A 24,422-nucleotide genomic window follows, 5' to 3' on the forward strand; every position below is an offset into this window, starting at 1 on the left:
GCAGAAATTGGGTCCAGTGGCATGGGGGTTAAATGCTGGGTGTTGGACCTGGAGAGTTTGGGTCCAGAGGTCGGCACAGTGGCTCAGTGGTTAGCACTGCTGCCTCACAGCACCAGGGTCCCAGGTTCGATTCCAGCCTCGGGTGACTGTCTGTGTGGAGTTTGCACATTCTCCCTGTGTCTGCGTGGGTTTCCTCCGGGTGCTCCGGTTTCCTCCCACAGTCCAAAGATGTGCAGGTCAGGTGAATTGGCCATGCTAAATTGCCCCATAGTGTTAGGTCAATTAGTCAGAGGGAAATGGGTCTGGGTGGGTTACTCTTCGGAGGGTCGGTGTGGACTAGTTGGGCCGAAGGGCCTGTTTCCATGCTGTAGGGTATCTAATAGGTCGTCAGGTCAGGTCCAACGTTTGGCGGAGGTGAAAGGGCTGGGGTGGAAACAAACGTTGAGTCATGGACCGTGTGTTACATGTGGTTTTGTGGAGACGTAGCTGGAACTGGACTGTTAAACCAATGTTCTGGGAACTGTGTTTGAATTCTGCTATGGCAGATGGTGGAATTGGAATTCAATAAAAATCTACAATTAAGAGTCTAGTTATGACGATGAATCCAATGTCGATTGTCAGAAAAGCTCATCTGGCTCACTAAGGTCCTTTAGGGAAGGAAAATGCCATCATTATCTGGTCTGGCCTACATATGATTCTAGACCCACAACAATACAGTTGATTGGATCTTAACTGCCTTCTGGGAAATTAGGGATGGGCAATAAATGCTGGCCTGCCAGTGACACCCTCATCCCATGAATGAATTTTAAAAATTCAGAGGTTAGACTCTATACTTAATAGTCTAATTTTTCCAAAGTAATTATTTTACTTAAGTTCATCAAAACTATCCAAAGTCTTCAATTTAAATGAGGCCTTTGGAGAATGCCAGACACAGGGCAATGACCCAGAAGTCACAGCTTCTTTGGTAATGCCTTTGGCTGTGCTACAATGGGGATTCCGCAGGGTCTCTGTGTGCAACTCCCATTTATCTTGAAATAGTGACCGTCTGGCCTTCGGAACATCTGGGCCCTTCTCTATATTGCAACAGTGTCGGTGCTGCAAAAGTATTTTAATGACTGCTTCTGGGAAATCCTGAGATTGATAAAGGCTATATGAAAGTGCAAAACACGCAACAAATTTGCTCAGGTTTTTTTTTGTTCACCACCCAACAACAAATGAAGCATTAATGTGGCTCACTTTTTATGTCCTCATCTTGCCATGACAGTGTAAACGCTGCTGCCTCCTTCCATTCCTTTTTCTCAGCCTCTGACATTGCCTGCTGGACTACGTGAACTCTCCTTTGCAGACATTCATGAATCTTCCTGTATTCTGGATAGAAAATGTCCATCAGCTCCGTGACGCTTGAGGCAGACCTCAGTTGGTCCTCCAATTCGCTACTAGCCTGGCCCTGGAATGAGAAGAATTCAATGAATCTACCGCAGCGAACAGGAAGCACAGAGTCAGCAGCCTGCTCAGTTGGGAACCAATTGATCAACCTTGGGATAAAACTGTTGCTGTCAAGACAACCCTTCCTGCCCCACTGAAGCCTTTCAATCTCCTAGACGTCAAACAAGTTCACAAGAAGCATTTCACTTCCAACAAAAAAAAACAAAAACACCATCAGCCCAGAAGATACTATTAGGGAACAGAGCTCAGGCAAAGCTGAAAAGGAAACATGTGAAATGAAACATTAGACAGTTAAGTGACGATTAAATGGCACTGGCATATTAGAATGAAAGAGTCCGGGTAAGATGAATATTTAAGTATTAGTCAAAAAGGGTGAATGAATAGCTATTAGGGCATCAAGGATCATAGGGAAAAGACAGGAGAATGGGGCTGAGAAACATATCGGCCATGATAAAATGGCAGACCAAACACGATGGGTTGAATAGCCTAATTCTGCTCCTACATCTTATGGTCTTACCTGTAATGAACAGGATATAGAATCATACAGTGTGGAAACGGGCCATTTGGTCCGTCCTTATCCTCCAAAAAGCATCCCACCCAGACCCAACCACCCTACCCTACACCTGTAACTCAGGGCAAATTCACCTAGCCTGCACATCCCTGGACACTCTGGGCAAATTACCTGCAAACCTTTGGACTGTGGGAGGAAACTGAAGCACCCAGAGGAAATCCATGCAGACACGGGGAGAATGTGCAAACTCCACACAGACAAGTGGAATTAAACCCAGATCCCTGGTGCTATGAGGCAGCAGTGCCAACCACTGAGCCACTGTGCCACCCTAAGGGTAGGGAGAATAACTAACACAGGGAACTTATCGAAAAAATAACGTTAACCTCACAGCGTTTTTGCACCTTTTATTCTGTCTCAAAGAATTTTTCAATGATGTATCATAAGTGGCAGATATAAGAGGAAGAACAGTGGATTGGGGCCAACTGGACAGGCCTTCTGAAGAGCTGGCACAGGCAGAATGGGCCAGATGGCCTCCTTCCATGCTGTAAGAAACTATGATTTTTCGATGGCTGACCTGCAGAAATATTTTTAATGTTGATCAGGGAACAAAATTTCATTTGATGGTTTTCTAGTCTCTATGGAAGGACAGCCCTAACATACGGTCCCCATGGTTATACAATTCTGTTAATTTGAGCCTAATTGTGCACATAATTATGTGTCCCTAAGGCTGTGTGACTGACACCACAGTTGGGCATCTCTATTTGTGTACGAACGACTGCTATATGATGATGCATCTCTATTCATTTGATTGATTGTTCCTTGATTGTGCCCTATGACTGTATAGTCGATTGTCCCATTTTGATGCACCCTCTAGTTTCTGTCTTAATCCTTTCACACTACTGCAGCCAATGTAGCTAATTGACAGATATGATGGTGCTATCCTTTAAGTTGTGGCTGACTAATAGTAGAATGGGTACTTATATTACTGAGTGACTGGCTAACATTGCAGTTCTACTCCTATTGGGCTAACTGATATGAGATTACAGCAGCATTGGATTTTAGGGTCATATATCAGGTAAGTCACTTCCCTATGGTGGGGGTTAACGAAAGTGCAATTCTCATGAATGGGCATAATTGTCAGAATTAGCTATTATGTAATGTGTGTGGGTGCTTAAATCAGAATCTCTCCCCCCATTTTAGAATCTCCTATGAAGAAGCAATTGAGTTTGTTTAAAAAGAAATGGATTTACAGTATTTGTTGCCCTCCACATTATTTGGATATTGGATAGAAGATGGTTTGGGAACCATTTGGCATCATCAATAAGAAATAGAGGGGGCAGTGGTCATTCATGTTTGTAGCTGTGATGGAGCTCATGTTCAACAGCATAATTCCAGTGCCAAACAGATTCCGAGCCTGCACTCCCGATGCTCACTTTGATGATCTGATCGCAAGTGGGCCACTGTCTTTCCATTCCACCTCTCTTAAGGTGCCAACGAAATGTAAATTCCAATCTCTTGTTTCCAGCCCTATCACTGTTTGACTAACTGACACCATAACAGTTTGTTTTTTTGACCAAATGCTTTTGGAAATTGTAATTGATAGAAAAAAGTGGTACTGCTTTATTTAAACACATTTTGTTACTATTTATGAAATGATCCCACTATCATCAATCAGTTTGATTCAGTTATTTATCACCTCTGAAGAGAAAACCTAAGTGGCACAGGAGTGCTGTGTTATCTGACCTGCTGTCTCACGGATAAACCAACCTCAAGTGCCAAGTGCCAATTAATGATCACACACATTTATTCCATTGTTTTTAACTGAAGCTTGCTTATGTACAAATTGTTTGCTATGTATCCTGTATAGCAACAGTGAATGCACTTCCACTCACTACAAGTATAGGGCAATAGGAGTATGTGGAGCAGGGAAACCAGGAGGGCAAAAAGGGGACATGAGATAGCTTTGGCAATTAAGGCTAAGGAGAATTCAAAGAGATTCTACAGATTCATTAAGGACAAAAGAGTAACCAGGGAGAAAATAGGGTCCCTTAAAGATCAACAATGGGTGAAAATGCAGGTTTGGGTGAAATGCTAAATGGATGTTTCGTGTCAGTATTTACTGTGAAGAAGGGCATGGAAGCTAGAGAACCTGGGGAAATAAATAATGATGTCTTGAAAAGTGTCCATATTACAGTAAAGGTGGTGCTGGAGATCTGAAAATGCATAAAGGTAGGTAAATCCCCATGCCCTGATGAAGTGTACCCCAGAATCTTGTGGGAAGCTAGGGAAGGGCTGGGTCTCTTGCTGAGATTTTTTTTTTAATCATTGACAGCCACAGTGTCAGAAGGTGCCAGAAAGCTGTAAGGTGTCTAATGTGCTGCCCTTATTTAGAACAGGTGTTAAGGAGAAGCCAGGGAATTATAGACTGGTGAGTCTGATGTCAGTGGTGGATAAGTTGTTGGGGATTCTGAGGGACAGGATTTAGACGCATTTGGAAAGGCAAGGACTGGTTATAAATAGTCCATATGGCTTTGCGCTTGGGACATTGTGTCTCACAAACTTGACTGAGTTTTTTGAAGTGACAAAGAAAATTCATGAAGTCAGGGCAGTGGACGGAGTCTATCTAGACTTCAGCTAGGTGTTCAACAAGGTAGACTGGTTGCCAAGTTTAGATCACATGGAATCCAGAGGGAGCTAGCGAAGCAAACACAAAATGGCTTGAAGGTAGGAGACTGAGGGTGGTGGTAGTGCGTTGTGTTTCAGACTGAAGGCTTGTGACCAGCAGTGTGCCACAAGGATTGGTGCTGGGTCACTTTTTAGTTATACAAATCATATGGATGTGAATATAAGAGGTATGGTTAGTAAGTTTACAGATGACACCAAAATTGATATAGTGGACAATGAAGTAGGTTATCTCAGAGTACAATGGGACCTTGATCAGATGGGCCAATGGGCCAAGGAGTGGCAGGTGGTTTAGATAAATGTGAAGTGCTGCATTTTGGTACGGCAAACCAGGGTAGGATTTATACACTTAATGGCAGGGCCCTGGGGAGTACTGCTGAACAAAGAGACCGAGGGGTGCAGGTACACTGTTCTTTTAAAGTACAGTTGCAGGCAGATAGGGTGGTGAAGAAGACATTTGACAGGCTTGCCTTCATCGATCAGTGCATTGAATATAGGAGGTAGTAAGTCATGTTGTGGTTGCACATGACATTGGTGGTCACTTTTAGAATACACTGTTTAATTATGGTTTCGTTGCTATAGGAAGATTGTTGTTAAACTTGAAAGGGTTCGTAAAAGATTTACAAGGATGATGCCAAGGTTGCTATCAGGAAAGGTTGAATAAGCTGGGGTTATTTTCTCTGTGGCTTTGGAGGCTGAGGGGTGACCTTATAGAGGTTTATCGAATCGTGAGGGGTATGGATAATGTGAATAGTCAAGGTCTTTTTCCCCCAGCGTTGTGAATTCCAAAACTAGAGGGCATAGCTTAAAGGTGAGAGGGCAAAGAGTTAAAAAGGGACCTGAAGGGTCAGGAAGAGGGTGGTGCGTGAATGGAATGAACTGCCAGAGCAAGTGGAGGAGGCTGGTACAATATCAATATTTTAAAGGCATCTGGATGGGTTTATGAATAGGAATGGGTTAAATGCATATTAGCCAAGTGCTGGCAAAGGGGATTAGATCAGTTTTGGAAAATCTGGTTGGCATGGACAAGTCGGACAAAAGGATCTGTTTCTGTCAAGTATAACTGAATGATTTTATAAATGTACTTCACTGGAATGTAAAGCATTTTGAGACATACTGAGAAAAGCACAAGACCAATGTAAGATTATTCTTTCTCTATCAAGCTCAAATCTTTTGGTTAAGTCAATAATAACTTGTCAAGGTGTGAAAAGTGCAGTCAAGGCAATTTTAGCTTCAACTAAAAGGTTTAGTTGGGTGGAGATGAAATGCCGAAATAGTCCTGTCAACATAATCATTAAACCTAATTTCTTGATTACTGGGCCTCTTGCTGAGATACTTGCATCATTGATAGTCACAGGTGAGGTGCCGGAAGACTGGAGGTTGGCTAACGTGGTGCCACTGTTTAAGAAAGGTGGTAAGGAGAAGCCAGGGAACTACAGACCAGTCAGGCTCACATCGGTGGTGGGCAAGTTGTTGAAGGGAATCCTGAGGGACAGAATATACACGTATTTGGAAAGGCAAGGACTGATTAGGGATAGTCAACATGACTTTGTGCTTGGGAAATCATGTCTCACAAACTTGATTGAGTTTTTTGAAGAAGTAACAAAGAGGATTGATGAGTGAAGAGCCATGGTCATGATCTATATGGACTTCAGTAAGGTGTTTGACAAAGTTTCCATTGGAAAATTGGTTAGCAACGTTAGATCTAATGGAATACAAGGAGAACATTTGGATTCAGAACTGGCTCAAAGATAGAAGACAGAGGATGGTGGTGGAGGGATGTTTTTTAGATTGGAGGCCTGTGACCAGTGGAGTGCTACAAGGATCAGTGCTGGGTCCACTCCTTTTCATCATTTATATAAATGATTTGGATTTGAGCATAAAAGGTACAGTTAGTAAGTTTGCAGATGACACCAAAATTAGTGGACAGTGAAGAATGTTACCTCAGATTACAATGGGATCTTGATCAGATGGGTCAATGGACTGAGGAGTGGCAGATGGAGTTTAATTCAGATAAATGTGAGGTGCTGCATTTTGGGAAAGCAAATCTTAGCAGGATATATACACTTAATGGTAAGGTCCTAAGGAGTGTTGCTGAGCAAAGAGACCTTGGAGCGCAGGTTCATAGCTCCTTGAAAGTGGAGTCGCAGACAGATAGGATAGTGAAGAGGGCATTTGGTATGCTGTCCCTTATTGGTCAGAGTACTGAGTACAGGAGTTAGGTAGTCATGTTGCGGCTGTATAGGACATTAGTTAGTTTTGGAATGTAGCATGCAATTCTGGTCTCCTTCCTATCCGAAGGACGGTGTGAAACTTGAAAGGGTTCAGAAAATATTTACAAGGACATTGCCAGAGTTGGAGGATTTGAGCTATATGGAGAGGTTGAATAGGCTGGGGCTGTTTTCCCTGGAGCGTCAGAGGCTGAGGGGTGACGTTGTAGAGATTTACAAAATCATGAAGGGCATGGATAGGAGAAATAGACAAAGTCTTTTCCCTGGGGTGGGGGAATCCAGAATAAAAGGGCATAGGTTTAGGGTGAGAAGGGAAAGGTATAAAAGAGACTTTATGGGCAATGTTTCCATGCAGAGGGTGGTGTGTTTATGGAATGGGCTGCCAGAGGAAGTGGTGGAGGCTCGTACAATTGTAACATTTAAAGGCATCTAGATGGCTATATGAATAGGAAGGGTTTGGAGGGAATATGGGCTGGGTGCTGGCAGGTGGGACTAGATTGGGGTGGGGTCGGCATGGTTGAGTTGGACCGAAGGTTCTGTTTCCATGCTGTATATCTGTATGACTCTATGACTTTAAAGTGTTATTTTATGTGCATGGTGGTGATGTGACATCTCTCCTTTTTAATAGGCTAAACATAAACAGAGAGACCTATTCTGTCAGGCAGCAGATACAGAAATTTGAACACATGCACCAACAGGCTGAAGAACAGCTTTCTCCCTGCCGTTATTTGACTGATGAATGCACTCTCTAAATTCAAATAATGTTGATTTTGCCTTGTGCACCTCCTGTGCAGGGTAACCTGTATGCCTCACTCTAAGCACCCTCTGATCTGTGTGTCCTTGTTGCTATGATCTGCTGTGCTGCTCACAAAACAAAGCTTTTCACTCTTCTTAGGTACACATGACTACAATAAATCAAACTAAATCAAATAAGGTGACCAAGAACATGAACAGCAAAGGCAGCAGCGAGATATCAGTGTCGAAAAGTGTGGCGCTGGAAAAGCACAACAGGTCAGACAGCATCCAAGGAGCAGGCGAGACAGGGTCTCGGGTATACATCCTTCAGCTTATGCATGAAAAACACTGTCTCTCCTGCTCCTCGGATGCTGCCTGACTTGCTGTGCTTTTCAACTCTTGATCTCCAACATCTGCAGTCCTCACTTTCTCCCAGCAGCGAGGTATCAATCAGTTTGCCTTGAAACACAGAAAAAGATATTCAGTACTGAAGTGGAAATGAAATGAACACCAAAAACTCTCTACTGACTCATGTAATCCCAATGCTGCTGCAGTGCATTTGATTAAATTGCACAATATCTCTGTGAAAGCGGAAAGCAGGACATGAAAATTTATAGTGTATTTCACAACCTCAGACTATCCAAAAACATCTTCCAACTAATTAAATACTTTTGAATGTAGTTTTAATACAAGAAACACAACTAGGAAACATACATAATTTAGCAACTGTCATGAAATTCTATTTTTTTAATTCACTTGTGGAATGAGAGCATCGCTGGCTGGCCAGCATTTATTGTGCCACCCTTGTTGTCCATGAGAAGATGGTGGTGAGCTGCCTTCTTGAATTGTCTACATTCTGTAGGTTGACCCACAAAAGGTCCTTAGGGAGGTAATTCCAGGTTTTTGAGCCAGCAACAGTGAAAGACCAGCGCTATATTTCCAAGTCAGGATGGTGAATGGTTCAGAGGGGAACTGATAGATAGTGTTTCCACCCTTGATGCTGCCCTCGTTCTTCTAGACGGAAGTGTTGTGGGTTTGGAAGGTGTTATCTGAGGATCTTCAGTGAATTTCTCCAATGCATCTTGTAGATAGTACACACTACTACCACTGAGTGTTAGTGATGCAGGGAGTGAATGCTTGTGAATGTGGTGTCAATCAAGCAAGCTGCTTTATATTGGATGGTGTCAAGCTTCTTGAGTATGTTGGAGGTGCCTATCTAGGCAAGTGGGGAATATATCATCACACTGCTGACTTGTGCCTTGTACATGACGGACAGGCTTTAGCGAATCAGGAGGTGAGTTACTTGTCGCTATATTCCTAGCCACTGACTTGTCCTTGTAGCCACAGTGTTTGTGTGGCAAGTCTTGTTGAGTTTCTGGTCAATGGTAACCCCCAGGATGTTGATAGTGGGGAATTCAGTGATGGTAACACCATTGAATGTCAAGGGGCGATGGTTAGATTGGCTCTTATTGGGATGGTAATTGCCTGGCATTTGTGTTACAAGTATGTTACTTTCCACTTGTCAGCCTAAGCCTGGATACTGTCTAGATCTTGTTGCATTTGGCCATGGACTGCTTCAGTATCTGATGAGTTCTGAATTGTGCTGAGCATTATGCAATCATTGGCGAACATTCCCAATTCTGATCTCATGATGGAGAGAAGGTTACTGGTAAAGAAACTGTAGATGGTTAGGCCTCAGACACTACTGCAGGGATATCCTGGAGCTGAAATGACTGACCTCCAACAATCACAACCATCTTCCTATGTATCAGGTGTGACTCATACCAGCAGAGAGTTTGCCCCCCATGCCCACTGATTCCATATTTGCTAGGGCTCCTTGATGGCACACTCAGTTGAATGTGGCCTTGATGTCACTCCCACCTCACCTCTGAATTTCAGCTCGTTTGTCCATGTATGAATTAAGGCTGGAATGAGGTCAGGATCTGAGCGGTCCTGGTGGTACCCAAACTGGGCGTCACTGAACAGGTAAGTGCTGAGCAGGGGCTGCTGGGTAGCATTATTAATGATATCTCCCATCACTTTACCGATGATCCAGAGAAACGGTGGGCCGGTAATTGGTTTTGTCCTGCTTTTTGTCTACAGGACAGATGTGGGCAATTTTCCACATTGTTACAAAGATGCCAGTGTTGTAAGTATACTGGAGGAGCTTGGCTAAGGGAGGAGCAAGTTCTAGAGCACAATTCTTCTGTACTAATGTTGGAATATTGTCAAGGCGAAGAGCCTTTGCAGTATCCAGTGCCTCCAACCATTCTTGATATCACACAGAGTGAATTGAATTGACTGAAGACATCTCTGGAGCAGGTGGGACTTGAACCCCAGCTTCCTGGCTCAAGAGGTGGAGATGCTACCATTACACTACAACAGCTCTTCTGGTATCGATCTTGATGTATTCAATGGCACAGTGCAAATGACTGGGGCTGGTTGTTGAATCTCCAATCATTCCAAGAAGCCACAGCCATAACCGAATAGTTAATAATCATGAACATTCCCTATCACAATTTATTACAGAGATTTTGAATGGATTTCAGTGGCTAATAAGAGTAGATTATATTTCACTGAAAATTATTTTTGATAACATATCGTAGTGACCAACATCTGGTCTCGCTTTATCACAGGAGTCTTCGAAAGAATGTGAGTAACTCAGCACGTGTGACTTTAGCCCTCAGATTTAATTTAAAGCATGAGGCCTGTTTGTGTCATTAATAGAACAAATCATCGCTGCAACTCTAACTGCCAACAGATCCAGTAACAAAAACTAAATGCAGACTTTTGGTTCAACATGCAGCTCCTTTGGAACAAAGCTCTTGCACACAAAGATAACAAATGCAGGCAACAGAAATATCAAAAGAGCAATAGAGGTTGGAGGTTGCTCTTCTAATGCACAAAATGAGGCAGTTTGATCAGACCAGAGGGACATTTAACTCATGAGTATCTGATCTGAGAGTGTCTTAAGGACAAAAGAGCAGGTAGGGAGAGAATAGGGCCCCTTAAAGATCAACATGACAGTCTATGTGTGGAACCACAGGAGATGGGTATTTTACATCACTATTTACTGTGGAGAAAGACACGGAAGCTAGGGAGCTTGGGGAAATAAATAGTGATATCTTGAAAAGAGTTCATATTAAAGAAGAGGTAGTGCTGGACATCTTAAAACGCACAAAGATAGATAAATCTCCAGGCGCTGATCAGGTAATTCCCAGACATTTGTGAGAAGCTAGGGCTCCTTGCTGAGATATTTGTGTCATCAACAGCTACAGGTGAAGTGCTGAAAGACAGGCTAATATGGTAGATCATGTGACAAGGGCTGCAAGGAAAAGCAAGTGAATTATAGACCGATGAGCCTGATGTCAGTGGTGGATAGGTTGTTGGAGGGATTTCTGAGGGACTGGATTTAGACACATTTTGAGAGGTAAGGACTGATTAAGGATAGTCAATATGGTTTTGCGCATGGCAAATCGTATCTCATTAACTTGAGATTTTTGAAGAGGTGACAAAGGATATACATGAAAGCAGAGTGGTAGGTGTTGTCTGTATGGACTTCAGCAAAGCGATGGACAAGGCTCTGTAGTGTAGACTGGTTAGTAAGGTTAGATCACATGGGATCCAAGGGGATCAAGCCAATTAGATACAAAATTGACTTGAAAGTAGGAGACAGTGTGGTGGTAGAGGGTTGGTTTTTGGACTGGAGGCCTGTGACCAGCGGTGTACCATAAGGATCAGTACAGGGTTCACTGCTTTTGACAATTATATCAATGAGTTGGATGGGAATATAGGAGGCATGGTGAGTAAGTTTGCAGATAACACCAAAATAGTTGGTGGAGTGGACAGTGAAGAAGGTTATCTCAGAGTACAACAGGACCTTGATCAATAAGCCAATGGGCCCAGGCGTGGCAGATCAAATTTAATTTAGATAAATGTGAGGTGTTACATTTTGGTACAAGACAGGACAGAACTTACACATTTAAGGTAGGCTCCTGGGGACCGGTGCTGAACAAGAGACCTTGGGGTGCAGGTGCACAGTTCCTTGAAAATGGAGTCACAGGTGGACAAAGATAGTGAAGAAAGCATTTGGTACGCTTGCCTTTATTGGTATACCAGGTGGGAGGTCATGTTGTGGCTGTACAGAACACTGGTGAGGCCACTTTTCAGAATACTGTATGCAATCTGGTCACCATTCTATCGGAAAGTTGTTGCTAAACTTGAGGGTTCTGAAAAACATTGCAAGGATGTTGCCAGGATTGGAGGGTTTGAGTTATAAGGAGAGGTTGAATAGGCTGCGGCTATTTTCCCTACAGTATTGGAAGTGGGGGGGGGTGACCATTATAGAATTTTATAAAATAATGAGAGGCATGCATAGGGTAAATAGACAAGGTCTTTTTCCTAGGGGTGGGGAGTCCAAAGCTAGAGGGCATAGGTTTAAGGTGAGAGGGGAAAGATTTAAAAAGGACATGAGGGGTAACTTTCATGCAGAGGGTGTTGTGTGCATGGAACGAGCTGCCAGAGAAAGTAATGGCAGTGGGTACAGTTACAAAATTTACAAGGCATCTGGTTAGATATATGAATAGGAAGGGTTGATGGGCAAAATGCTGGAAAATGGGACAAGATCAGATTGGGATGGCTGGGAGAGTCGGCATGGACATGTTGGACCGAAGGGTCTGCTTCCATGATGCAATGACTTGATGATTTTTAACTTTTCATCAACAATACTTGTTTGGCAATGAAAAGACAAAATGCAAAGGAAGGAATTGGCGATATCACTAAGTCTCGCAATAACTGCAAAGTTACCAGTTGCCCCCATGACTGTTCAGCACAACTGTAATGACAAAGCTATAACAGTTATTGAGGGTCCGAACTCCAGCATTATCAATTGTCTTATAACAGCTTTAGAGAGCTGTGGGTCAACCCAGAGTAACCCCAAATGGTTGCAAGTTCTCTCAAGCCTTTTACTGCCTTTGATCTAACTCCAATTGACCCTAATTCTCAGAACTGTATTACATTCAAACCCATGTGTACGTTCTAGATGACTCTGCGTATTTTAGGCAACATGACAGACACCACAAACAGCCATTCTGGGAAATCAAAATGGACTTACAATGCAGGAAACACTCCAAGCCTAAACAAACAGTTGCATTGAGATTTGGGATTTAAATGAGATATAAAATCTCTGTTAATTGATTATGTGACTACTTTGTAAAGCATAACATAGACAATCTAAGCAGCATAATACTTATAAAAAACATTGCGTATTACAGAAACTGAAGAAGGGAAGCACTGAATCATCCCTTAGACCAGATGGTTTTGCAGTAGATGTGTCAGCCACACCAGATGGCTGAAGGACAATCATTGTAAATTCTACATCAAGCTTGTTAAAGAATACCGAGCTTGGAGCCAATGTACCCTGCTTACAAATTTTACTTAGATTCATAGTGTGTATTGCTCTCCATCCTATTGGATCAGGGGCTATCCACGCATGTCAGTCAGACCATACAGTGTGATCCAATTTCTCAGCCAAATTATACCTCTCCAACCAGTTAGCAACTGGATCCAAAAGAAAACCCAGACTCTCTGATAAAGAATGTCCAGTTAGCCCTCAGGATGACGTAGCATTGCAAAGATCGCCTCCAGTACGAACATAAAGGTCAACACGCTGGATAGTTTTTGAAAATTAATCAGAACTTTACATGAGTGTTATTCCTGACTATAGGCCGTCTTGAGATTGAGAAAGAGTGAGTGATGTGTTTTCTATTTGAACAGCGAAAGTGAATGAGAAATAATTGATCGGTTAGATGCATTGATCAGCACTCTGTTTAGATCCGTACACATTTGATCTTTTCAATGAAAAATAATCTCTCCTTGATCCTGATATTGACTTCAGTTAGCTACCTGTAAAGAACTACTAATTAGTACATTTTAGATTGTACACTTTTTTATAGTGCATTAACCATTTGGGGCTGCACAGTGGCTCAGTGGTTAGCACTGCTGCCTTACAGTGCTAGTGACCTGGGTTCAATTCCAGCCTTTTTGTCTTTTTGGAGTTTGTACGTTCTCTCTGTGTCTGCGTGGGTTTTCTCCCACAATGCAAAGATGTGCAGTTTAGGTAAATCGGTCATTCTAAATTGCCCATAGTGTTCAGGGATTTGTATTAATCAGAGGAAATATCAGGAAGGGGTCTGGGCGGGATGGTCTTTGGTGGGTCAGTGTGAACTTGTGGCCTGTTTCCACACTGTAGGGATTCTATAACTATGGAGATAATAAAGCCTTATAAATATTTTACATTAACTTGCAGCATCATAACATCCAAACAATGCAGGAGGAGGCCATTTGGCCCATCAAGTCTGCACTGACCTTCCGAGGAACATTCCATCCAGATCCACTCCCCTGACCCATAAGCCCACATTTCCCGTGGTTAATCCACCTAGCCTGCACATCTCTGAATATTACAGGCAATTTAGTGTGGTCACTCCATTTCACCTGCTCATCTTTGGACTGGGGGGAGGAAACTACAGCATCTGGCAGACACCCATGTGCAAGCTCCATACAGGCAGTCACCCAAGACTGAAATCAAGCCTGTATCCCTGCTACAGTAAGGCAGCAGTGCTAAGCACTGAGCCACAGTTCAGACTTCCTATTTTTTTAGTCAGAAGAACATGCAAGTTACTTGGTGTCTGGCCCTAGCTGTGTTGACAGACTTGTAAAAACTGACAAAACTGCAGATGCTGTAAATCAGAAATGAAAACAGAAATTGCAGGAAAAGCTCAGCAGGTCTGGCAGCATCTGTGGAGAGAAATCAGAGTTAAAGTTTCAAGTCGAATGAGGAAGGGTCACTCAATCTGAAATGTTAACTCTGATTTCTCTCATCAGGTGGTGCCAGACCTGCTGAGCTTTTGCAGTAACTCTTGTATCACTTTTCAAAGAGATTAACTTCCATTTCCTTTGTATCCCCCACCATTTGGGGAGTGGTTAGGTAATGTCTGCCTGACATCTAGTCTTCCCAAAAACATGACCAAAACTCAAAATTCCCAGTGAAGGGAATTACTCATTTCTGTAGAGTGAGCAGTATTTTAGTACAAAGATGTCGCTGCCCAGTAATTTTGTAGAACAATTGTTTTAAGTATGTCTTTGTGTTTAACACATTTAATTAATTCTCAGGGCTTGAATTCAATTTTTAAAGTAAAATCCTTTATAAAACTGGCAAAGCACGTAGTGCAAAAAGATTTTTTTAACTATTGAATTATGATGATCGATGTAGTGTCTGAAAAGGTGATAGAGCAAGAATTGAACAGTAATTGGCAATAGATATAATCTTGAAAGAGACACATTTAAAGGGATTTGGTATTAGAATGGATGAGTGAGATAAACTGCATAGCTCTTTCAAAAGAGCCAGTACAGAAACGACAGATTTAAATGCTGAGGACCTCTGAGTTCTGAGGAAGGGGCACTTGACCCAAAATGTTTACTCCGACTTCTCTCCACAGATGTTGCCAGACCTGCTGAACTTTTCCAGCAATTTTTGTTTTTGTTTCTGATTTACAGCATCCTCGGTTCTTTTGGTTTTTAGTCTTAATACTTCCTCGATGCTGAATTGAGCAAGGTGCTCCAACTCTGCAGTTGCCTTGAATAAATAATTTACCCAAAAACAGAATATAGGGAGCGAGGTTGGAAGCAAAAAGGCAGGATGATCAGAGTAGTAATCTGAGGATTACTACAGGTACCACAGGCCAGTGAGACGAGGAACAGAGAGGGATTGCAGATAAAAATGTGGCTGCAGGGCTGGCGTAGGATGGAGTGTTTCAGATATGTGGTTCATTGGGATACCTTCTGGGAAGGTGGGACCTGTACAAGGAGGACGGGTTGCACTTGAACTGGAGGGGCACCAATATCCTGGACGGGAGGTTTGCTAGAGCTCTTTGGGAGGGTTTAAACCAGATTGACAGGGGATGGGAACTGAGCTACGGATCAGATGATGGAGTAGGTAATGTACAGCCAGATACAGTGTCCAGAGAGTCTGTGAGAAGGGATAGGCACTTGACAGGGCAAAGGTACAGTCAGTGTGATGGGTTGAAGTCTCTATTTTAATGCAAGAAATATCAGGAAAAAGGTTGACAAACTCAGAGCATGAATCAATACTTGGATCTATGTGCTGTTGCCATTATGGATACATGGATATCACAGGGACAGGAATGGTTGTTGGATATTCCGAAGGTTTAAGATGTTTCAAAAGGAATTGTGGGGGAGAGGGGAGTAAAGGAAGTGGAGGAGTGGCATTGTTAATCAGGGATAGGATCACAGCTGCAGAAAGGGAGGTCATCAAGATCGGTCTGTCTAAAGAGTCAGTACGGGTGCAAGTCAGAAACAGGAAAAGAGCAGGTCACGTTATTGGAAGGTTTCTACAGATCCCCCAATAGTAATGGAGACCCAGAGGAACAGATTAGGAAGCAGTTTTTGGAAAGGTGAAGAAGTAACAGGGTTGTTGTCATAGGTCACTTCTACTTCCCTAATATTGATTAGAACTGCCTTGGTTCAAGTAGTTTGGATAGAGCAGTTTTTGTCAGATGAGTCTAGGAAGGCTTCTTGACTCAATATGTTGATAGACCAACTAAGATAGAGGCCATATTGGATTTGGTGCTTGGCAACGAACCATGTCAGGTGTCAGATCTCTCAGTGGGAGAGCAATTCGGTGAGCAATCATAATTCCCTGACCTTTACTATAGTCATGGAGAGGGGTAGTATTTAATGTGGAGGGGGGGGGGGGAGGAATTATCATACTATCAGACAGGAACTGGGGCGCTTAAATTGGGAACAGATGTTCTCAAGGAAACACGGACAGAAATGTGGAGATTGTTTAGGAAGCACCTCCTGATAGTGCTGGACAGATCTGTCCCACCAAGGCAAGGAAAGGATGGTAGATTGAAAGAACCATGGGGGATAAGACATATGGAACATCTAGTCATGAGGAAGAAGGAAGCTTACTTAAGGTTGAGGAGGCAAGGATCAGACAGGGCTTTCAACGGTTACAAGGTAGCCAGGAAGGAACTGAAGAATTGGCTTAGGAGAGCTAGAAGGGGGCATGAAAAAGCTTTAGTGGGTAGGATTAAGGAAAACCCTAAGGCATTCTACACTTATGTCAGGAACAAGAGGATGGCCAGACTGAGGATAGGGCTGATCAGGGTTAGTGGAGGGAACTTGTGCCTGGAGTCAAAGCAGGTAGGGGAGGTCCTTAATGAATATTTTGCTTCAGTATTCACTACTAAGAGGGACCTTGACATTTCTGAGGATGGCATGCAACTGACTGATATGCTCAAACAAGTTAATGTTAAGAAGGAGGATGTGCTGCAAATTTTGAAAAACATAAGGATGAATAAATCCCTGGGCTATACGGGATATATCCAAGGTTACTACAGGAAGCAAGGGCAGAGATTGCTGTGCTTTCGGTGATGATTTTTGCATCCTCACTGTCCACTGGAGTAATGCCAGATGATTGGAGGGTGGCAAACATTATTTCCTTGTTCAAGAAAGGGAGTAGGGATAATCCTGGGAATTACAGACCAGTCAGTCTTACGTCTGTGGTGGGAAAAGTATTGGAGAGGATTCTGTGAGACAGGATTTATGTTTACTAGGAAAACTATGGTTTGATTAGAGATAGTTAGCATGGCTTTGTGAAGCTTAGTCATGCCTCACAAACCTTATTGAATTCTTTGAGGATGTGACAAAACACATTGATGAAGGTAGAGCAGCGGACGTGGCATACATGGATTGTAGCAAGGCATTTGATAAGGTTGCCTGTGGTAGGCTAATTAAGAACGTAAGAAGGCATGGGATACAGGGAAATTTGGCTGTCTGGATGCAGAATCAGCTGGCCCATAGAAGACAGAGAGTGGTGGTAGATGGAAAATATTCAGCCGAGAGCTTGGTGACCAGTGGTGTTCTGAAGGGATCAGTTCTGGGACCTCTGCTCTTTGTGAGTTTTATAAACAACTTGGATGAGGACGTGGAGGAGTGGGTTAATAAGTTTGCTGATGACATAAAGGTTGGTAGAGTTGTGAATAGTGTGGAGGACTGCTGTAGGTTGTAATGGGACATTGACAGGATGCAGAATTGGGCTGATAAGTGGCAGATGGAGTTCAACCTGGAAAAGTGCAAAGTGATTCACTTGGAAGGTCAAATTTGAATGAAGAAACAAGGGCTAAAGACAGGATTCTTGGCAGTGTGGAGGAACAGAGGGATCTTTGGTCCATGTCCATAGATCCCTCAAAGTTACCACCCAGGTTGATGAAGTTGTTAAGAAGGCATATGGTGTGTTGGCTTTTATTAATAGGATTGAGTTTAAGAGCTGTGAAGTTACGCTGCAGCTCTATAGATCCTTGGTTAGACCACACTTTGAATATTGTGTTCAGTTCTGTTGCCTCATTATAAGAAAGATGTGGAAGCTTTAGAGAGGTTGCAGACGAGATTTACCAGGATGCTGCCTGGACTGGAGGACATGTGTTATGAAGAAATTTTGAGGGAGCTAGGGCTTTTCTCATTGGAGTGAAGAAGGATGGAGTGACTTGATAAAGGTGTACAAGATAGAAATATACATAGAGTGGGTAGCCAGAGAATTTTCTCATGGTGGAAATGTCTATCACAAGGGGGCAAAATTTTATGGCGATTGGAGGAAGGTTTAGGGTAAATGTCAGAGATAGGTTCTTTACTCAGAGAGTAGTGGGTGCGTGAAATGCACTGCCAGCAGTGACCGTAGAATCAGATACATTAGGGACATTTAATTGACTCTTGGACAGACACATGGAAGATAGTACAATGAAGGGTATTTAGGTTAGTTTGATCTTAAATTCATGTCTGTTTTAAAGAGTATACAGTGTTATAATTTAGAACATAAAAAGTACAGCACAGTACAGGCCCTTTGGCCCTCAATGTTGTGCCAGCCTTTTATCCTACTCTATGTTCTAAATTATAACACTGTATACTCTTTAAAACAGACATGAATTTATGATTTGCACAGATTTTAAAAGGTATTCATGCATATGTGTAACATATCCACAGCTAATGAACATTACATATTTCATCTCTGTTTCTTGTGCTCTATGTTGTATTGTTTTAATGATTTATTCATACATGTATTCTCATCACCACTAAAGAAACACTCCCACTGACACAGGACCTCACCCCATGCAATCATCCTAAATCCCATGGTGTCTACTGGCATGGGTTTCACAGCCTGCAATACTTCTCTAGTGTCCTTTGCACAATGCTTTAGGATCTTTCCATCCACCAGAGACAGAACTGGGGCTGCAGTTTAACTTCTCACATAACAGGGCAACAATTCCCTTAGTTCCACACTGAAACCTTCTTCAGGAAGAACATAAAGGGACAACTTGTGACTGGGGGTTTGAGGATCAGTTTTAGTTTTAGTGAAGCACCCAATTGTGGAATCAACTGTAATATTCAGGGAACTATTATGGTGCAGCAAGAGGCCATTCAGCCCATCATGACCTAATGCCATTCTCCTGACATTTCCCCATACATTTGTGTATTGTTTCTATTCAAATAATCATCCAATGCTCTCTTGAATTAAATCTACCTCCATTATATTTCCAGGCAGTGCATTCAAAGACTCTCACTGTGTGAAGATGTTCTTTTGTCTCACATCCTCTTCCTCTCTTTTTCAAATCAATTTAAATCTGTCTAAGTGGGAATATTGTCTCCCCACCTACTCAAACTAAACCCCTCTGATTTTGAAAACCTCTATTAAAATCTACTTTCAGTGTGTTCCTATCCAAGAAGAACACTCCCATCTTCTCCAATCTATACTCGTGAAACAATCGTCATAAGTTTCTCATTCTGAAATCATCCTTATAAATTGCTTCTGCACTCTCCCTAATTCAGTCACATCCTTCCTACAAAAGGTGGCGCCCAGAACTGTACACAGTATTCCAGCAGACCTCGAACAAGTGTCTTATATAATTTCAGCATCACCTCTTTGTTCTTGTACACTATGCCCCTAATAATAAAGCTTGTCCACCCACTCTATCAATGTCTTTTTGAAATGGTACACTGTCCTCTTCACAGTTTCCAGTGCTTCCAAGACTCATGTTATCTGCAAGCTTTGAAACTATTCCCTGCACACCAAGATCTAGATCATTAATATGTATCAGGAAATTCAAAGGGTCACAATGCTCGAGAACTCCAAACCAATCATCCTCGAACCCAAAAAATATCCGTGGACCATAAAACAGGGAACGCTGGAGAAACTCAGCAGCTTATAGCAGGCTCGAAACATTAACTCTGTTTCTCTCTTCACAGATGCAACCAGACCTGCTGTGTTTCTACAACTGTTTGCTTCAGATTTCCAATATCCACAGTAGTTTGCCTTTATCCATGAAACATTACTCTGTTTCCTATCATGCAAGTCAATTTTCTATCCATGTTGCTACAAAGGCTCTTATTCCATGTGCTATAACTTTCCTCACAAATCTGTTGTATGGCACTATATTGAACACCTTTAGAAAGTCCTTATAAATCTCACCAACAAATCTTTGTAAACCCCTCATCAAAACCAATTTCCAAAAATCTCCAGCAAGTTAGGTAAACACAATTTCCCCTTAGAAAGCTAGGTTGGCTCTTTCTCATCAATCTACTTTTTATCACGTGACTCCTAATTCTACCCTGAACAAAGAATCAAAATAGGTTGGGAAAGCTCATCAAGTCAAGCAACATATGTGGGTAGAGACAGAGTTGGTGTCTTGTTTGATCAACTTGGTCATCAGGACTGAAAAGAAATAAAAGTATGAAAGTGTTTTTTTGTCTCCAATGGATGGGGATAGGGGACAGGAAGAACAAAGAAGATCAGTGTAGAGTCCAGAGGACATTAAATACCAAATGATTTAATGATACCATAGCTAGAATAAAGTGGTCATTAACAGTGATAAAAGCTAAGCTTGTGTCCAAATGAGACACAAATTCATAAAAAGCAAATAGGAACAGAATAATCTCTTCAGAAATGAATCCACAATAGTCTCAGTGGCATGCAGCTTGCAGAAACAATAAACTTTGGGTCCTTTGCCAACTTTTATTCCAAATCCTATATTCTTAAACTGTGAACAAATCTCAATGAGATTGCGCATTGTAATGACCATCAAGAATTCCTCCTTCTATATTTCTATTAGTTGAATGCCTCAATTAGATTCTATTCCTTTAATTATTCCTGGATAGCCATGATTATGTAAACTATCTGAACATTACTTAACGCAACTGGATGAAGTAGTTTGTAAATCAGACATTGTGAGAACTAAGGATAATACAGCTGATGGAACCATCTAGATCAATAACTGTTTTGAACTCCACAACAACCGTATTGAATTCCACTCTTTTCTCATGTGGTCAGCCTCAGAAAAGGTCCCAAGTAAATTTATCGTAGTGATATTGATTAGAACTTTACTGTTTAAAGAAAAATAACATAATAATGATTTGAGAATCAATCATTCTTTTTAAAATTCTATTTCTTTTCTTTTTCCAGTACTACCCTAAATCATTGACACCTTCTGACTTTCTCTTGTGTTGATCTGTGGTCAGGCATTGGGAAAGGCACAATACTGGAGTAACACTTCCTTTGACTTGTTCTCAGTTTGACCACCCTTCAATGGGGTCAATTTTCATGTGGAACATGTAGGAAGAGAGTTGCTGGTTAGAGAGAGTTTGGTCCAAATGCCCGATGGCATGACTGGGAGGCCACACCAGGTTTTGTGATTGTGCTCAAAGTAAAAACAATGGGTGCACCAGTCACACAGATTATAGAACTCCCAGAATGATAGGACAGGAAATTGGTCAGGTGGTTGCCACAGCAATGTGGACAGAAGCTGTCTAAAGTTGTCAGCAAATGGGGAATTGTTGAAAATATAATGTAACTGTAATGTCATCCAGCCTTCCCCTCCTCCCCCACTTCTCCAGCACTGAACCATATGGTGTGCTTATGCAGCAAGTGAAGAACAGGGAATAAATGCTATTTCCCTCTGAATCTAGAAATCTTCTACTCCTTTGCCTTGATTAAGCTGACACATGGATAGGGACTTCAGTTGCATGACTAATGTCTTCTGGTCTGCTCTTTCACTGAACAATGTGAATGCTGAGCCAGAGCCCAGAACAGGGTCAGTTGTACAATGGGAATACTGCCATTTTCCAAATGGACAGTGTATCAAGACACTTACCACCCAGTCAACAAATGCCCACCCTGAGGTCATATTGTTAGCAGGCCCCTACTGCCCTGGTAACCAATGAGTTACTGTTGTTTACATCTCAAGAGATTCTGTCTGGGCTTAAACAAACAGCCATATTTGAAACCACATGGGGAACACTTCTCTTAGTATCGTTAAACAGTTCCTAAGACAGATGCTATGGACAAGTTAAAAATGTCCACAGTACTTCAGGGTTCTGACCCATGGTTATGATACAGTTCATCAAAGTTCATCTGAATATGAGTTTCTGAAAGGATTCATAAAACAAGTGGGCCAGGAACAGACCTTGTCCTAAACAGTCAAACTCTAACATGCTGTGTGGGATTATACAGTGGGGAAATGAGGGGTATAGCAATGTAGAAGTATCATTTGCACTTTCTGTAACATTCCAATATTCTGTAAAATTGGGCCCTTGAAGACAGAAACAGGGGAATATATTACGGGGAACAATGAAATGGCATAAGAATTGATTTGGTACTTCAGATCTGTGTTAACTGGGGAAGACACAAGCAATCTCCCTGAGGTAACAGTGGCTGAAGGACCTGAATTTAAGGGAATTTATATTTGCCAGGAATTGGTGTTGGAGAGACTGTTAGGTCTGAAGGTTGATAAGTCCCTGGGGCCTGATGGTCTACATCCCAGGGTACTGAAGGAGGTGGCTCGAGAAACCATGGATGCGTTGGTGATTATTTTCCAGAGTTTGATAGATTCGGGATCAGTTCCTGCGGATTGAAGGGTGGCTAATGTTGTACCACTTTTTAAGAAAGGAGCGAGAGAGAAAGCAGGAAATTATAGACCAGTTAGTCTGACCTCAGTAGTGGGAAAGATGCTGGAGTCTATTATAAAAGTTGAAATTATGACACATCTGGATAGTAGTAACAGGATAGGTCAGAGTCAGCATGGCTTTATGAAGGGGAAATCATGCTTGACTAATCTTCTGGAATCTTTTGAGGATGTAACTCTGAAGATGGATGAGGGAGACCCAGGAGATGGAGTGTACCTGGACTTTCAGAAAGCTTTTGATAAAGTCCCACATAGGAGGTTAATGAGCAAAATTAGGCGCATGGTATTGGGGGCAAAGTACTAACTTGGATTGAAAGTTGGTTGGCTGACAGGAAACAAAGAGTAGTGATAAACGGCTCCATTTCGGAATGGCAGGCAGTGACCAGTGGGATACCACAGGGATCAAGTGCTGGGACCGCAGCTTTTTACAATATATATTAATGATATAGAAGATGGTATTAGTAATAACATTAGCAAATTTGCTGATGATACTAAACTGGGTGGCAAGGTGAAATGTGAGGAGGATGTTAGGAGATTACAGGGTGACCTGGACACGTTAGGTGAGTGGCCAGATGCAGTTTAATGTGGATAAATGTATGGTTATCCACTTTGGTGGCAAGAACAGGAAGACAGATTACTACCTAAATGGAATCAATTTAGGTAAAGGGGCAGTACAAAGAGATCTGGGTGTTCTTGTACATCAGTCAATGAAGGTAAGCATGCAGGTACAGCAGGTAGTGAAGAAGGCTAATAGCATGCTGGCCTTCATAACATGAGGGATTGAGTATAGAAGCAAAGAGGTTCTTCTGCAGCTATACAGGGCCCTGGTGAGACCACACCTGGAGTACTGTGTGCAGTTCTGGTCTCCAAATTTGAGGAAAGACATTCTGGCTATTGAGGGAGTGCAGCGTAGGTTCACGAGGTCAATTCCTGGAATGGCGGGACTACCTTACGCTGAAAGACTGGAGCAACTGGGCTTGTATACCCTTGAGTTTAGAAGACTGAGAGGGGATCTGATTGAGACATATAAGATTATTAAAGGATTGGACACTCTGGAGGCAGGAAACATGTTTCCGCTGATGGATGAGTCCCGAACCAGAGGACACAGCTTAAAAATACGGGGTAGACCATTTTGGACAGAGATGTGGAGAAACCTCTTCACCCAGAGAGTAGTGGCTGTATGGAATGCTCTGCCCCAGAGAGCAGTGGAGGCCCAGTCTCTGGATTCATTTAAGAAAGAGTTGGATAGAGCTCTCAAGGATAGTGGAATCAAGGGTTATGAAGATAAGGCAGGAACAGGATACTGATTAAGGTTGATCAGCCATGATCATATTGAATGGTGGTGCAGGCTCGAAAGACAGAATGGCCTACTCCTGCACCTACTGTCTATTGTCTATTGTTTTGCCCTCAGGCTTTTTGCCTGTAGTGAAAAATACTTTGTAAACATTAAGATTTTACAATTATATCAAGGCACATTGGAACAACTTGTATGGGGACATACATGTTGAATTTTATTGCACTATGATTGTAAACTCCCCATACTTTATAAATGTAGTTTTGCAAACTTTATGAATCAAATACATTTTGTAAAAGCTAGAATTGTAAAGAGGTGCTATTAGTATGATGTGTATGCGAATAATGAGGCCCTGGACTTGGAGAAGTCTGCAATGTGCTAACCCCAGGACTCTACCCTACTCCACAAACACGGCATTTGTGACCTGCTTATTGAAAGCATCAACTGCAGACTAACAAGCATTATTGATTTCCCTCCAACAGCACAGGGAA

General features: G+C 42.3%; 1 protein-coding gene across 6 annotated transcripts in view; it reads right to left on the bottom strand.

The window, feature by feature from the left end:
- LOC122556527 (vascular endothelial growth factor C-like) overlaps nt 1–24,422 on the bottom strand; it is a 92,958-nt gene that overhangs the window by 35,254 nt on the left and 33,282 nt on the right. For all 6 annotated transcript variants that reach the window (XM_087995209.1, XM_043703273.2, XM_087995208.1 and 3 more), the window contains exon 2: nt 1,237–1,447. In XM_087995209.1, the coding sequence (XP_087851335.1) occupies nt 1,237–1,447 (211 nt within the window). The remainder of the gene's footprint in view (nt 1–1,236; nt 1,448–24,422) is intronic.

Source organism: Chiloscyllium plagiosum, unplaced genomic scaffold (assembly GCF_037043375.1).
Source record: "Chiloscyllium plagiosum isolate Xiang-an unplaced genomic scaffold, Cpla_swu_hap1 HiC_scaffold_16, whole genome shotgun sequence".
NCBI lineage: Eukaryota > Metazoa > Chordata > Chondrichthyes > Orectolobiformes > Hemiscylliidae > Chiloscyllium > Chiloscyllium plagiosum.